Below are 16,648 nucleotides of genomic sequence, written 5' to 3'. Positions count from 1 at the left end.
GGATTGGGGATCGGGGCGGAAAGAGAGCAAGGGGCGGGGCCTGGGGACTGGGGCGGGGTCACAAGACTCGGAGCTTGACTGACGGCTACAGAGGGTGGGAAAAACGGGGCAGTGGCGGACGCGGCATAGGGTGACCTTCTTTTCCGTTACATTAAAATACTTATTGTATCGAATGCAAAAGCAGAAAGCGACCACGCGACACCACTGCGGTTCTCTTAGAAATGCAAAACATTTGGAGAAAGAGCCAAGAGGCTTGAGATGACCAATAACCCTTTTCGGTGGTCGGCTCCACCCCTACGCATGCCCAATAGAAGCGTTTGCTGCTAGGGGCCGGAACCTGTGTGTGGCGGAACCTTAGGCTCTGAGCTGCAGGTTGCTTAAGGCAAGTGTTTGCGGTACGACTTCCGGCCGGTTCCCAGCCCTCGTGTGGCGCCGTAGTGTATAGCTATGGCGCCCCGCGTGTTTCGTCGACAGACCCTTGAACGGTGTCTGAGGGAAGTCAGAAAAGCCACCAACCGACCCGAGTGTTTCCTCACGTAAGTGCAGATCCAACTCTGGCAGAGAGCGGCCCGCATCACACCGGTGCTAGGCGGGCCGGCATCCGTCAACTTCTGAAAGCCAGGAAGTGAAGTACAGGTCGCTCAATCCCAACTTCAGTTTTTTAACAGTAAAAGCGGTTCAGTGTAGATTTCCTAGTTGTGCACTATTGAACTAAGTGCAGTTAATTCGCGTCCAGAGAAGCGTATTGCGTGCGGAATACGCTTTCTGAATTTGTGTCCCCCAAATACACATCGCTTACCTGTCATTGAGCTTTATTGAAAGTACGTACTTGTTGCTTTTCAGTGTATTTTCACAACTGAGCTTGCAGAGACCCAAGCAGTAGAGGAAGCTCGGAGAAGCCTGTGGAAGGGGGGTGGGGAATGACTGTAGGAGGCATAGGGGTCCAGGACACCACAAGAACACGGCCCACCTAATCAACTAATCAGGGTTTATGGAGGGCCCCACAGAGACTTTATTGGCTATCACGGAGCCTGCGTTGATCCTCTGCATATATGTTGTGGTTGTTTAGCTTGGGGTTTTTGTGGAACTCCTAACAGTGGGATAGCGGCGTTTCTGATTCTTTCACTCTTGGGGCCCTTTTACCCCTCCTGGGTTGCCTTGTCTAACCTTGATATGAGAGTTTGTGTTCCGTTGAAGCCTACTTTTTTTGAAGGGAAACCGAGGAGCAGTGTGGATCTGGGGGAGGTGGAGAGGGAGAAGAGGCTGCAATTAGAATGTTTTGTATGAAAGAATAAAAACAAATTAGGAGAGACTTCTTTCTTCACAGCATTTTGATTAAGTTCTGTAAAATTATGACTCTGACTTATATTGAAAATTTTAGCAATAGCATCACATCATTGTGTCCAAAATAGAGCTCCCCTCCCCTCCCCTCCTGTATGCTCCTCTCCCCTGAAGTCATTTCCCCGTTTCTATTACCTTAGCTTACTTTTACTGCCCCACTAAATGGCAGTTCTATCATTTCATTTATTCAGATTCAACTAGTCTACTTCCTTGATGCTTTCCTTTTTGCCGTACTTTCTCCAACCCTTTAGCATCCTCAGAATCCTATCTACAATATATTTAGACACTGATTCCTAATTGTCATACTTCTGCCGTGTCTCTGACATAAAAATCCTTTGCATCAGCTTTCTAACAACCTTTAACATTCTTTCTCTCTCCAAATTGTAAATCATCATCACATATTACACTTTTAAGTGACAAATTCCTATCTCAGAACCCAGTTTCTATAACCTCAGCCACCCACTGTGCTTCCTCAGCCACACTACAGCTGTCTTGGTCTTTCTGTTCTTCGCATTGTCTGAACTCATCTCTCTGCTTCTAAATATTTCTTATAACCAGAATATGTGTTTCCACATCTGTACTAGACACTCTGTTTTTTCTGTAGGCCTCAATTTGTAGATCCCATTTCGGTTATCATATCCTTAGAGAATTTTCCTCAAACTTAAAGCCAAGTGGCAATCACTTGCCAAATGACTAATAATTGCAGAATGTGTGTAATGCAGGTTTGAGGATTTAAGGCTGACTTCAGAGGAGTAGTGATCCAGCCTTTAATATACAGAGCAAAATCAGATAACTGCGGTCGGACTCATCAGCAAGATACTGTTGGGAACAGGAATCTGTACTTAAAACTGATGTCCATTTACATTTTAATTTGTAAATAAGTTACGGCTTTTATTTCTTCTTTTATTTAAGAATGCTTGATGTTATTGTGTATAATTCATCTCACTTAATCTCCTTTCCTAATAGGATTCAAAATGGACTAGCATCAAACCTCACTTCATTAACAAAAGTTCTGTATGATTTTAATAAAATATTAGAGCATGGCCGGATCTCCGGAAGTCCTTTGCAGAAACTTGAGATAAAGAGTTTTGATGATGAGCAGATTTGGCAACAACTAGAACTGCAGAATGAACCAGTCTTACAGTACTTCCAGGATGCGGTTAGTGAGGCGGTTGAGGATGAAGATCTCAGCCTTCTCCCAGAGTGTGAGGATGAGGAGTGTGAAGAGGATGCCTCAGAGGTGGAGGCTGACAACCAGGAGAACGTGGAGACAGACTTGGAGGATGAACCACTGTCAGACGAGGGTGGCCATGTTCCTAAAGGGGGTGACAGAGCCAAAAGCTCAAGGAAACCTGACCCGAGGAAAAGTCCTGCTTTCAGCGATGAGGACTCTGACCTTGACTTTGATATTAGCAAGTTGGAGCAGCAGACCAAGATGCAGATCAAACCACCTAGAAAACCAAGGGAAAAGTCTGTAGTAGATGATAAGTTCTTCAAACTGTCCGAAATGGAGAGCTTTTTAGAAAAAGTGGAAAAAGAAGAGGAAAAAACACCTGATGGTGAAGAGGAGGAAGAGGAAGACATTGACCTTTTTGAAGACATTGATTCAGATGAAAATGAGGGAGGGCTATTTGGGAAGCAAAAGATTAAGGTAAGGTTTTGGGAGAAGAAACTGTTTCTTTAAAGTACAAGTCATGTTTTCCTAAGGAGAAATTTAATGTGCCTCGAACTTATTTGACCCCAAGTGACGTATGGAAAAAGGAGCAAACGTGAAGAATCGGACTAAGAGCTGAGCCAGTAGTGCAGGAGTCTAGTAAGCCTCAGGAGTGGGAGGCTGAGGCAAGAAGATGTCTCCTCAAAACCAGCCTGGGCTACATTTGCTTTGGGTGTCCTTAGATTTCTATGGTGGTTAACTAGTTGCCAGTTTCCCTAACAACTATTTTTGGTTGGCGTAGTGGTAATGTTAGAAAACAGTTTGTATGGGTGTATAATATACCTATGTATATACATGAGTATTTTTATACACTTTTCTATCTTTAAACTTCAAAATGGTTTTTTATTTTAGTCAAATAAAAGTAGCAGAAATCTGAAATACAAGGACTTCTTTGATCCAGTTGAAAGTGATGAAGAAATGACTGGTGTGGAAGGCGAGCTGGGGTCAGACGAAGAGGAAGGGCTCCCTGAGGAAGCAGCAGACAGCATGTCAGAATCGTGAGCATTTCAAATCCTTCTTAAGTTTGTAAGCAGAAGTGATCCATTCAGAACTGTAAGGTATTTCTCAGGGTTGTCAAGTACGTAACCAAGTAACTTCCAAATCTCGTAGAGGGTTCTGTGCTATCAGCAGCTAGAAAATGTCTCTGAATTTCAAGGACATTGGAGATCATTTAAAGAATAAAATTTGCACCACCAGGAGCAGCTTTTTATTTTATTTATTAGTTTTTCTGAGACAAGGTTTCTTGTGTAGCCCTGGATGTCCTATAACTGGTTCTGTGGAGCAGGCTGGCCCCAAACTCACAGCCTCTGCCTCCTGCGTGCTGGGATCAAAAGTGTGCATTACCATAGACCAGCTAGTCTTGCTATTAGAAAGAAGGAGCATGCATGGGTTTTTTGCCAATAAAACATTACTTTTTTAAAAAAGTATTTAAAATTTATGTGTGTGAGTGTTTTGTTTACATGTATATTTGCACACCACATGTGTGTTTGGTGCCTGCAAAGGCTAGAATAGGGTGTCAAATCCCCTGGGGCTCTATACAGAGCCACCAGACAGTTGTGAGCCAGCATGTGGCTTCTGGGAATTAATCCTCTTGTAGAGCAGCCAGTGTTCTTAGCAATCTCTCCAGTTCCCAGTGTTATTTTTGTAAGTAAGCATTTTGTGTATTTGGTATAAGAGCTTTTTTTCCTGTTTCCTCATAGCAGGCATTTCACCTAAAGAATATCTTTCTTAGCCATAATGATGTACAACTTTAATCATATTGTACAGCTTTAGTCATAGCACTTGGAAGGCAGAGGTGGGTTTCTATGAGATTTAGTCCAGTTTAGTTGACCACGAGTTTGAAGACAGCCAGGGCTACATAGAGAGAGAGAGACCCTGTTTCAAAAAAATACTTAAACTGTAAAAAGGAGGAGGGGGGGATCTCTCTTCCTTTTGGGTCAGTGAGATGGCTCAGTAGATAAAAGGACTTGCTGTATGAGCTTTGTGACCTTAAGTGATCAGAAAATTTGATCCTCTAAACTCGCTGAAATTGTTCTCTGACCTATACATTTATGATGACCTCTACGCTACACTTATGCCCACACATGTAATGTATGGAAAATAACAGTAAATAAAATAAAAAAAAAAACAAAAGCATGTCTTTTGTTCCATAGAAACTTAGTGCTATTGAATGACAGACAGAAGGTATTAAAAAGTACTTTATTATTGGGTATTTATCTTTGTGTTTCTAGTGCCCTGTAGTAATTTTCCTTTGATCCATCTTGGTATTATAGGGATGAAGATAATGACTTGGAAGAAGATGAGAATAGTGGTCAACAGAAAGGCTTGAAAAGAGTGACATTTGCTTTGCCTGATGATGAGGCTGAAGATACGAGTTCCTTAGCTGTAAAGCAAGAATCCGATGAAGTTAAATCCTCTTTTGAAAAAAGACAGGAGAAGGTAATCCTCAGGAATGGTGTTGTATGTTTAACATGGTAGGAACTCAAACAACTAACCTACCCTTTAAAAGCAGAGACCTTGCTCCCTGAAGATTATGTATACTGAGCTAGGCATTATGTTGTATTGCTGTAAACCCAGCATTTGGAAGGCTTAGTCAGGAAGATTATGTCAAGTTCAGGGCCAGTTTGGGCTACATAGTGAGCAGCAAGCCGTAGCTGACCTTCTCTCACAACGTAGAGATAGTAATAGTAGCACTGTATGCTGTGTTTAGATACCACATGGAGAGAGTCCCATGACGTGGATAGGCTGGCAGCCTTCATTTGGAGCCTGCCATGTAAAATCTGTTTTCCTGTCTGTGTGCGTTCTGCTTGGCCACCCTGTGACCCTCTTACCTGTTTGAGCTGCTCTAGGAGATACTCTCTATTGAGTGCCAGACGATGATATTATGCAACTAATTGTAGCAACTTTAGTTTGGCCCTTGTCCTTTGGTTCTGTCATGAATTCATCTTAAAGTGACATCACACAGAAGTGAGAACAAGCAGAAAGTGAATATTACAATTACCTAAAGAATTATTTTTCAAAAGTAATTTAAAGTAAGTCCAGGATTGACACCTTGTTCCTAGAAGAGATAGAAAGTCTAAAGGAAGTAACTTTATAATATGTTGCTACCTTAATGTCTTCCCAACTCACTCCTCTCCATATCCCAAAAAATATTTGGTTTCACAGAGGAATTATACAGAACTCTAAGGAATAAATAATTAATGTTTAGTTGATAGCCACATATAAAGAGTAAAGCAGAATTTATACACGGGACTAACTAAACTTCACTCAGCACATAAGTAACCACATAGTCGTGAGCCTCATTCTCGAGTAGTGAAGCAAGAATCCAAAATAACTTGGTGAGAGCATCGCCACAAAGTCACATGGGCCTCATGCTTTTAAGTCAGTATTAGGGAATCAAGCATAATCCTTATTTTAGAGATTTAGATCATTTTGGTAAAACATGGTCTGCTGCAGGTCTGCCAGGGAGATTTGACCAGTTTACTCCTTTTTGAATTCAGTGAACTACACATGTATCAGGTCAAACACTGCCATCGTGCTTATTGGCCAGATTCTAGAAACACTGCCTTAATAAGACTAGGACAAAGTGTCCACTGTTATAGTCCCCACTGTCACCTAACTTCCAGTTTGGACTTGTCAGTGTAGCAAAGAAACAAAAGGTAAGGTGAAAGTAAACACTTTATTTGCAGAAGGTCGAGTTGAGACCTGACAAGTGAACAGAGGACGAGTAAACAATTTTATCTTTGCACAAATTGCATTGTGTCTGCCAATGTCTTTCAAAATGTCTGTTATGGAGTCCAGATGAGAAAATTGGGTATAGAGTAAAGAGCCAGTCTCCATCAAAGCTAATATTCCAGACAAAAATTACTTCAGGAAGTTGTAATAATTCAGCATACCAGTAGCTTGTGAAGATTTAGATCATTTAAGTAGAACAGAGTCCCCAAATAAACTTCCCCCAATGCTTGTAGGGAGCTTAGTACATTAGTGAGCATAGCATTTCACACCAACTCCTATCTGATGCTTCTGGGGAGCTTAGTACATTAGTGAGTATAGCAGTTCACATTGACCCCTCCCTTGTTTCCTAGATGAATGAGAAAATCGCATCTTTGGAAAAAGAGCTGTTGGATAAAAAGCCTTGGCAGCTTCAAGGGGAAGTGACAGCGCAGAAGCGGCCAGAGAACAGCCTGCTGGAAGAGACTCTCCACTTCGACCATGCTGTCAGGATGGGTATGGTGTCTGCTGAGCTCCTACAACAGCATGTCTACTTTTGTGCTTTTCTGTAGTTTGTTTCAGAAAGATTTTAAGTGCTGGTCGTTATTTTCCCTGATTGTTTTAAAAGCTTGCAAACATCCAGAAAAGTTGGAAAAATAGTACAGTCTGTGCCGTTTAACCGAATTCACCAGTTGGTAACAGTTTGCAATCTTGGTCTCCTGAGCATCTTTGTGATTGTATATGATCTTCACCGTTAAAAAGTAATTGTTAGAGCTGGGGAGGTGGCCCAGTTGGTAAATTACTTGCTCTGCAAGCATGCGTGTGCACCTCAGTTGGGATCCCCGATGCCCCCCACCAAAAGCTTCTGAGATTCTAGTGCTGAGGAGGAAGCAGTGATGGGGAATGGCTGGAGATTGCTGACCAGCTAGCTTGGTAGAATTCATGTCAGAGGTTCAGTTAGAGACCCTATCTCACAAGGTAAGGTGGAAGGCATTCCAGCAAGGTACCCAGTGTTGACCTTTGGCCTCTGTGAAACATATGCATGTGTGCACATGCACTCACTCACGCAGAAGGAAAGTGCCAGTATCATGGCACTTAACTTCTACGAATGGTGTCCTAGGGCATTGGGGTGAAGTGTCATCATTTACCAATCCACTGAAGTTTTATGCTTCTGAAACTTAGGAGGAACATCAGCAAGCTTGTTAAACCTCAGGTGGGCCATAGAGTTCAGATGGTACACTACTTGAATCCCTGGATATGAACCTATGTACCACAGAAACCAGACATGGTGGCCTAGCCTAGTACTTGAGAGGATGAGGCAAGTATGTCAGGGTTCCACAGAAGTACAAGGCATCCTCAGGTTACTTGGCTAGTTTGAGGCCAGCCTGGGCTGTGGGAGACTTTCTCAGTACACACACACACACACACACACACACACACACACACACACACACACACACAGAGGGTGGGATGGAGGGAGGGAGACAATGTGTGTGTGTAAGGAGGGAAAATTTTTCTTGTGTCCCCCCCCCTTCAAAACAGGGTTTCTATAGACCTGGCTGACCTTGAACTCAGAAATCTGACTTCCTCTGCCTCAAGTGCTGGGATGAAAGGCGTTCACCACCACTCCCAGCTTTGACCATAATGGCTGCAAGAAAGAATTTGATGATGTAGCCAGGGTTACAGTTCAACTGTGAACAGTTGAGTGGACTGTGCAGGGTGCAGGCTTACAAACAACACTATAAGCAGTTCTCCACTGTCAGATTTAGAAGGTATAGGGTTGGCCTGAGAATCTGTTTCTTTAGTAAGTTCCCAGGTGCTGCTTCTGTTGTGGGTCCAAGAAGGATTTGAGAATTCTCGGTCTGATAATTTGTTGTTCTAACAAACATGCTATGCTTCTTTTAGCCCCTGTAATCACAGAAGAAACTACCCTCCATCTAGAAGATATCATTAAACAGAGGATACGAGATCGGGTCAGTAAGAACAGAATGAATTGTAATTGCAATTTTTAGAAATGATGCTTTTTAAATTTTATGGATATGTTTGCCCTCACTGTTTGTAGAGCTGCTCTCGTCTGCTCATACCCAAGAGAATAGGGTGCCTGGTAGGAAGGGTGGCCAGTACCATCTGTTCTGATCTTGTTGAGTGGGTGGACACTCGGGCATTTGGCCAGCTGTGGACATATCCAAGACCCTTCTTCAATCTAGACATAGTATCTGCTGTAGTCAGTTCAGGGTCCATCTTTTCAGATGCTAATGACCTAGGAAAGAATTTTTAGGACTTGATCTGTTTTTGTAAACTTAGAATAAACATAGGCATTCTATGACAAGTATGGTAAGAGATGCTTCCTGGGAGCTGGAGAGATGGTTCAGCAGTTAAGAGCACTGACTGCTCTTCCGGAGGTCCTGAGTTCAATTCCTAGCAACCACGTGGTGCTTGCAACCATCTGTAGTGGGATCTGGCACCCTCTTCTGGTGTGTCTGAAGACTGCTACAGTGCCCTCATATATAATAAATAAATAAATCTTGAGAGAGACAGAGAGAGAGATGCTTCTTGAACATGTCTGAAATGGATGAGCAAGAGCAAGACAGTACCATTACCATGTGAGAATGTCTTAAAATTTGGAGTGAAGTACAAAAACTAGGGTTATTTGGCCACGTAGTAAGGTGGGCTGGTGGAGTGGTTCTAAATGAATCTAAGGGCTGGTAGTACGGCTCTGGCAGACCTGTACGAAGCTCTGGCTCAGTTCCTAGCAAATGGTGGCAAGGAGGCTAAAGTTGGTAACAAGAGAAACTGATTGAAAACAAAAGCAGAAGGAGTACTTAAGCTAATGTCCTCTTTGCTCTTCATCGTGCTTTATTACTTGTGACTTGAAAAAAAAAACACTTGTTTTTTTGAGACTGGCTGGCCTGAAATACTGTGTAGACTGGGCTTGTTTAGAATCCAAAGATGTACCTACCTCTGCCCCTCAAGCCCTGGGATTAAAGGCATGGCCATTACATCTAGCAGTCGTTGTTATTGCTGCTGTTGTTGTTGTTGTTGAGATAGGGTCTCATATACTCCAGAATGACCTGGAACTCACTAAACAACCTGGGGGTTCTGGCCCTCCTGCCTGAACCTTTCAGGTGCTGGTATTGCAGGCATGGACTACTGTGCCCCAGTTTTGTGGGGCTAGGGACTGAACCCAAGGTTTCATGCAGGCAAGACAAGCATTCTACCACCTGAGCGGTAGCCCCAGCCCCATATAATCACTTTTGAGGTTAAAAATTAATTTCTTTGCTATAATTCTTGCTGAGCATAGAAATAGATCTTTAATTCTATTAACTTATTTGCATTTCAGGCTTGGGATGATGTAGAACGGAAAGAGAAACCTAAGGAGGATGCATATGAATATAAGAAGCGTTTGACGTTAGACCATGAGAAGAGCAAGCTAAGTCTTGCTGAGATTTATGAGCAGGAATATATCAAACTCAACCAGGTAAGGTGACATCAAGGTTGTGACACTAAAGGAGGATGAGTGTTCAGTCAGTCCTGAGCTAACCTAGCGCTCAGGTAGCTGTCTCCCAGCACGGATGGTGGGAAGACAGCCCATAATGTTCCCACTGAGTGTAGTCAACTACTGACGTCCCAGCAACTGCTTTGACATTTGAAATAATTGATGTAATTTATTTCTTTATGAAATGATCTCCCATAGGCTCTTTTTGTTTGTCTTGTTTTTTAAATTCTAAGATTAATTTCTAGTTGGATGGCGAGAAGACCATATCCTGGGGAAGACTTATTTCCTCACCTGGGTTTATTGGAATGAGTGCTAATGACATATGTTATCTGACTTGGGCCACAGGCAGAGCCAGTCACTTCTTACTCATGTGGGTGCCCCCCTCCCCACCTTCTGCACCTCTACTATATCTTAATTATGACAAATAGAAGCAAACAAATACCATCTTACCTTTCAGAGTATGTATTTGGTGCTAGGGGAAGAGCAAACATAAATAAAACAGCCTGACTCTAAACTCAAGTGACTGTCTTTTCCATATCAGTGTGAATAATCTGAGCAAACCTTGAACAAATTACATTCACAACACAAAATTAAACATTTTATTTTACCTAGACAGATTGTCAGACACTCCTGAAATGCTAGGACTCAGACTAAAATAAACATATTTTGTGATGGCGAGACTGTCTTGAAAAACCAAGAATAAGTAAATGAATAATTGGGAAGCACTTAGTGTAGTTTTAAGCAAGTGCCGCCTGTTTGTAGCTCCCCAGTCCTTGCTCAATAATCTACTGCTTCCTCTTCCCCCCCCCCCCCCCGCTGTTACACCCTAGTTCTGTGAATTTGCCTGTTGTGTAAATGAAGTCACGTAATTTGTGACTTTTATTTAGCATTATGTCTTTATGTTGGGCAGCATATATGAGCGCTTCATTTCTACTTTATTGCTGGATAGTGTTCCATTTATACATGGGCCACAGTTTCTTGATCCACTTTCCAGCTGAACATGTGGACTGTTCTCACCTTCTGGGTATAGGAAGTCCCACTCTTAAGTGTATGTGCACGTGTGCGTGCATGCGTGTATCTGCTTTAGTTTCCTTGGATCCATATCTAGGAGGGAAATGCTAAGTCTAACCTTCCGTGACCTGCTAAGCTTGCTGCCGCTATGGCTACATCGTTTCACTTTGCTACCAATAATTCCCAGGAATCCAATTTCTTCATCCTCACCAACATCCATTAATAGCCCTTAAACTTTGGTCCTACTTTGATTAGCTTACCTTTTGTTGGGAAATGCCATCGGCATTGTACTGTTTGTTCTAAATTTCAGAGGTAATGGGTACTAATGTGCACCCTTGTGGTCTTTGGTAGGCACTGGCACCATCATAGTGCTTATACCTGCAACTTTACTTTTGGGACATTTCTTCTTCTCTCCTACCTTTTACAAACAAGGTAACACTATGTAACCCAAGCTGATCTTGAACTTGTAGTACTCTGGCCTCCGTCTCCTGAGTGTTGGGAATTACTGTACCATCATCCCACAAAACCATTGTTTTTGCTTTTTATTTTGTTTGAGACAAGATCTCATTGTAGCCCTGTGTGACCCCAAACTCACAGAGATCTGCCTGCCTCTGCCTCTTGAGTGCAGAGATTAAAGGCGTGCGCCACCGGGATGGCTAGAGTTGCTGGGCGGTAAAGCTGTGGTTCTGAGAAACTGGGGCACCTTCACTGTCTGTACTGTTTTTTCTGTGGTACAGTTAAGCTACTTCATCTAACGTTGGCCTTGCTCATTTAGCAAAAAGCTGAAGAAGAAGACAATCCAGAGCATGTAGAAATTCAGAAGATGATGGATTCTCTCTTCCTAAAACTGGATGCCCTGTCAAACTTCCACTTCATCCCCAAACCGGTATGTGAATTTACAGTGTGGTAGAAAAAGTAGCACGTGTGAACTGAACAGCTCTGAGCTCTGGAGAGCTTCTTCTCAGTTGGTGTCAGGACACACAGCTGCAAGTTACAACAGGGCTTCTGTAAGGGACGGTCACTTTGTTCCTGGGTTAATTCTGCCTTCCATCCTGCTGCAGCCTGCTCTCCAGCAGGCCCCTGGTCACCTTTAGCCCTGAGCCTCACTGATTCCTCCTCTCCTGGCCCTCAGTTGTGCTTAATTGTGTGATGGTGTCTCCCTCACATTGATTGGTGGCCTCTGCAAGTCGTATTAGGTCCTGGGCTTACGTCACTTTCACTGCCCAAACACTCACTGTCTAACTATCCCTTTAGCAGATGAGCACACTGAATGTGGGAGGGGCAGAACTAGCACTGGGCTCTTGTGTTCTGCACTGCCTAATGTGCTCCAGCCAGTCCCAGACCTCTCAGTCTCCTTTCCAGCCTGAGCCTTTCCTGGGCTGGCTGAGATTCTGCTGACTCCTTGGAAGCCCATCTACTTGCAGCTGTCTGTAGTTCCCTGAGACGGGCTTGAACCATCATGTTGGTGCTTGCTCACAGGTTGCCCATTGCTGTCCTCTTGACTGTTATGAACTAAGGACTAGTCTAGATGCAAGCATGCAGAGGCCAGAGGGAAGCATCAGGTGTCTTCCTCTATTGCTCTCCAACCTATTTCTAAGACAAGACCTCTCCACAGAATTAGAAGGTCATTGTTCAGATAGACTAACTTGTCAGTGAGCTCCCAGGTTCTGCCTATGTCCTCTTCACCAGCGATGGACTTAGCAAGCCTGTGCGCATATTTTACATGGAGACTGGTGATTTGAATTCAGGTCAACTTGCTTTCATACCAGTCACCTGATCCCTGACCATTTCCGCAGCCCCTGCTTTGCCAAGGTCTAAAGGATTGTCAATGTTTCACACTTGAATCTAGGAATGCACCTGGCTGTTACAGGTCTTTTAATATTTTCGTTTTCATATGTGTGTCCATAGTTTACACACTGTCTCTGCAGACATGAACTGTTCACCAGCTGCCATGTTGTATTGTATTTTGAGATTTCCTCCCTATTTGTTTTTGACTGTAGGGGAGCACAGTATTTCTCATAATCTCTGGACAGTGGCCTGCTTGACAGGGATTGTTTTCACATTCCACAGTTCTTCTTGCTTAGGGTCTGGGCTCCTGTCCTCTTCTCATGTGGTTCTGCTCTTATGACATTTCCCCGAACAATGTCCTCTGTGCCTGGCTTAGACACTGGTATCTTGAAATGACAGTAGCTATACAGACCCATATACAGCCTCTCGAAAGATTGAGCATATTAACATTCCTTCATATACATTATGTTAGTTTTATAAATAGTTTTGTACCATTTCATGCTAATATATGAAGATAGATTTCTAGTAGCTTAAATAGTTTGTATTTTTCTCATAAGCATTTTTTGTATATCTCTGCAGAGAGCTTAGATTTGTTTCAAAACAAAAAGCCATGTGATAATTAATCACCAAGTTTTATTAAGTACATGGAATTGCTTGAGAATGCCCACATAGGTGGCATGGAGTACTGTTTTGCTGAGGTGGAGAGGTGTGGATATGTAGGTGTAAATGCTACTGGGATGGCTTTGATGTTGCCTGTTGTCAAGGTCATTCCAGTCAGCCCAGTGATGGATGGATGGATGGATGGGTGGATGGATGGATGGATGGATTTATTTATTTTTAGTGTGTGATTTTAAAAAAATTCTCCTTCTCTCAGTTTACCACCCACCTCCCCTCGCTCGCCCCGAGATCCACCTCCTTTCCCATCTCCCTGATCCCAGGGATCTCAGCCCAACACAGCACTAGATGGAATAAAAGTAGTTACAGATCCTCACATAAGGCTGGGCGAGGCAACCCAGCAGGAGGAAAGCATCCTGAGAGCAGGTGAAGGAGTCAGTGATCAGGGACATTCCTGTCCCTCCTCACCCTCCCCCCTCCCAAAAAAAAAAAAAAAAAAAAACACCAAGCCAGCAACCCTAACATGTGCAGAAGAAGTCAACTCTATAAAAAAAAGTTTGTGAGGTTGGAGATTTAGCTCAGTGGTAGAGCACTTGCCTAGCAAGCGCAAGGCCCTGGGTTCGGTCCCCAACTCTGAAAAAAAAAAAACAAAAACAAAAAAAAAAAGTTTGTGGCCAATGCTTGCCCCACTTCTTCTCCCCACTAAATGCCTTATCTCTTTTTTAGCCTGTTCCTGAAATTAAAGTTGTGTCGAATCTGCCAGCTATAACCATGGAGGAAGTGGCCCCAGTGAGTGTCAGTGATGCAGCCCTCCTGGCCCCAGAGGAAATCAAGGTAAAAAGGCAGTGTGGGAATGTTTAGTGACTCCCTCCAAGTAAGTTCATTGCAGCCAGATGCGCATTTATTTAATGTGACTTCCCTTGAGGTTTAGATCTCTGTAATTTCTATGTATATTCCCCCCCATACTCCTATAGCCGAGTTGTACATCGATGGGTTCAACTAACTGCACTTTGAAAATATTCAGCAAAGAAAGTTGAATCCGAATTGATCATGTGCAGAATTTTTTATCAGTTGTTTGTGTGTAGTGGTTCCATTGTCCTAGGACTTCATGTAATCTATGCACAATTTGAAGTGTATGGAAGCGTGAATGCAGGTGATATAAATGATTTATATACAAGACTTGAGCATGTAGTAACTTGGAGTATCTGCAGGGGCCTGGGATTGATTTTCTGACTGGATGCCTATATAGTGAGCCAAATGATTATACAATACTTAAAAATCAATCTATATACTCAAGCATCAGTCAAAGTTACAGATAGGAAGATTATTAAAAATGTTTGGGGAGGGGGATGGGCTAAGGGGCATATGGCTGGGAAACTGGGAAAGGAATAACATTTGAGATGTAACTAAAAATACTCAATTAAAAAAAAGAAAATGTTTTAAAGTGCCTGTTTCAGTCTTGTGAAGACCAGTAATGCTTTAGTATTAGCTATCCCATGTTGGTTTTGACCGTAATAATCATGAACTGCAGTGTAAGCCTAGTGAGTGCTGTAATCTAGACTCCAGTAGACCATTTGGACACTGGAACACATTGGATAACCAGGTGCTGGCATTCTCTGACTCGTGAACATGGAAATTCTTTCCTTACAGAAACAGTGGCTTCAGGCAGGCCCTTATGTGCTCTGTTGGGGTAGCACCAGAGTCTCTCTGTCTGTCTCACTCGTGTTGTTACATGTATAGCTACCATTTCTGTCAGAACCTCCGCCATCTTAGGCCAGTGATAACCCGGTATGATGAGCTGACAGCTCAGGAGAAATGAGGAAGTCTGTCTTCACTGGATACAGGATTCTCTGCTTTCTCTCTTTCTTGATATCTGGGAGGTAGTGATCCAAACCCAGAGCCTGTCATTCACAGCTTAGAGCCAAGGCTGAATCGGACATGTCCTGCGACCCATGTTGACCAGTGCTGGGGGATTGAGAGCTTAGCTCTTTTTCCTTTGTGAGTTCATTTAGAGCTGAACGCTTACTCAGAGTCAGTTCTGGCAAAGAATATAGTGTAAGCTTTAAAAGTTACCAGAGCTCACTGGAACCAGACAAGGCTCACTCTGTATCCTCACACACTGCCATGGACACTCAGCCATTGGCCATTGTGTGCTTTTCATCCCTCAGCAGACGATAGACTTTATTCCAGGTATAGACAAGTTGACAATCAAGAATAGCTATCACAAGGGTTAGGGTGTTTGTTTGTTTGTTTATTTATTTATTTATTTACTTTTAATAGGAGAAAAATAAAGCTGGAGATCTAAAAACAGCTGCTGAGAAAACAGCTACAGACAAGAAACGAGAACGGAGGAAAAAGAAATATCAGAAGCGTTTGAAAATAAAGGAGAAGGAGAAGCGGAGAAAATTGCTTGAAAAGAGCAACCCAGATCATTCTAAGTCCAGCAGGGCAGCAGCTTCCGAGAAGCTCAAACAGTTGACCAAAACAGGCAAAGTGTCCTTGTTAAAGGTAAGTAAGGAGAGGCCTGAGGGGGAAAGGGAGGATGCAGGGCGGGCACTGGGCTGTTTCTCAATTAGGGCGTCAGAGCTACCTCGGCCTTCTAGAGACATACTACTCAAGAGTGGCCTCAGCATCCTGTAGCCTTTCTAGAGACCTTTACGAATATAGGCCTGGCAGCAAGTTTTCTTCTTTCTGTTCTTCCCTTAAGATACAAGGTGCTATAACAATGGAAAATATTTGTTAAGGTAGCTGATTGGAGTGGCTTTTCATGTTTATACATTTATTCATTGTTGTAATCATAATGTACTGTTAGACTTTGGATTTTCTCATAAAACCACATTTTGTAACATCTGTTTTGTTTTAACTGCAGGATGAACGAAAAGATAAGCCCTTAAAGTCATCTCAGGCATTCTTTTCTAAATTGCAAGATCAAGTAAAAATGCAGATTAATGATGCAAAGCAACCTGGAAAGATAAAGAAGAAAAAACAGGACATTTCTGTTCATAAATTAAAGCTGTAACATATTTAAAATTATTGTATAAATCTGTAAGTTTCTCTCTTTATTCTGTTTTGTAATAAAATTCCTGAGACCTTAGTTTGCTTCATGTTGTTTTAATAAAGACCATCACCAAAGCCACTTGTGCGGGAAAGGGCTTATTTCCTCTTACAGCTTACAGTCTGTCACTGAGGGAATTCAAGACAGGAACTTGGAGGAGGGAACTGAATCAAAGGCTGTGGAGAAACAGTTTACGTACAGGCTTGTTCTCTCTGGCTTTTCCAGATTACACATGTAACACAGCACTACTTCCTAAGGGGTTGTACCACCCACAGTGGGCCAGGTTCTCCCTTGATAAATCATTAGCCCAGGAAATGTCCCACAGACTTCCCTATGGGAGTCTTTAGAGGCATTTCTTAGTTGAGGTTCTTTTTTCCCCAGATGATCCTGCCTTGTTTTAAGTTGACAAAAGTGGTCC

The 16,648-nt window shown here is 42.8% G+C and overlaps 1 protein-coding gene across 1 annotated transcript; it reads left to right on the top strand.

The window, feature by feature from the left end:
- Positions 1 to 403: 403 nt before the first annotated feature.
- On the top strand, positions 404 to 16,310 carry Mphosph10 (M-phase phosphoprotein 10). Its single transcript, NM_001106340.1, is given in 11 exon segments — positions 404 to 536; positions 2,308 to 2,992; positions 3,407 to 3,552; positions 4,828 to 4,993; positions 6,640 to 6,781; positions 8,171 to 8,238; positions 9,606 to 9,743; positions 11,548 to 11,658; positions 13,902 to 14,009; positions 15,456 to 15,683; positions 16,045 to 16,310. Coding segments are annotated over 11 exon segments (2,031 nt in total). The 5' UTR covers positions 404 to 447; the 3' UTR covers positions 16,195 to 16,310.
- The last annotated feature ends 338 nt before the right edge of the window (positions 16,311 to 16,648 follow it).

The sequence above is a fragment of the Rattus norvegicus genome, chromosome 1, assembly GCF_021556685.1.
Source record: "Rattus norvegicus strain SHRSP/BbbUtx chromosome 1, alternate assembly SHRSP_T2T, whole genome shotgun sequence".
Taxonomy (NCBI): Eukaryota; Metazoa; Chordata; class Mammalia; order Rodentia; family Muridae; genus Rattus; species Rattus norvegicus.
The sequence above is the reverse complement of the archived record's forward strand: the minus strand, read 5'-3'. Positions and strand labels throughout refer to the sequence as shown.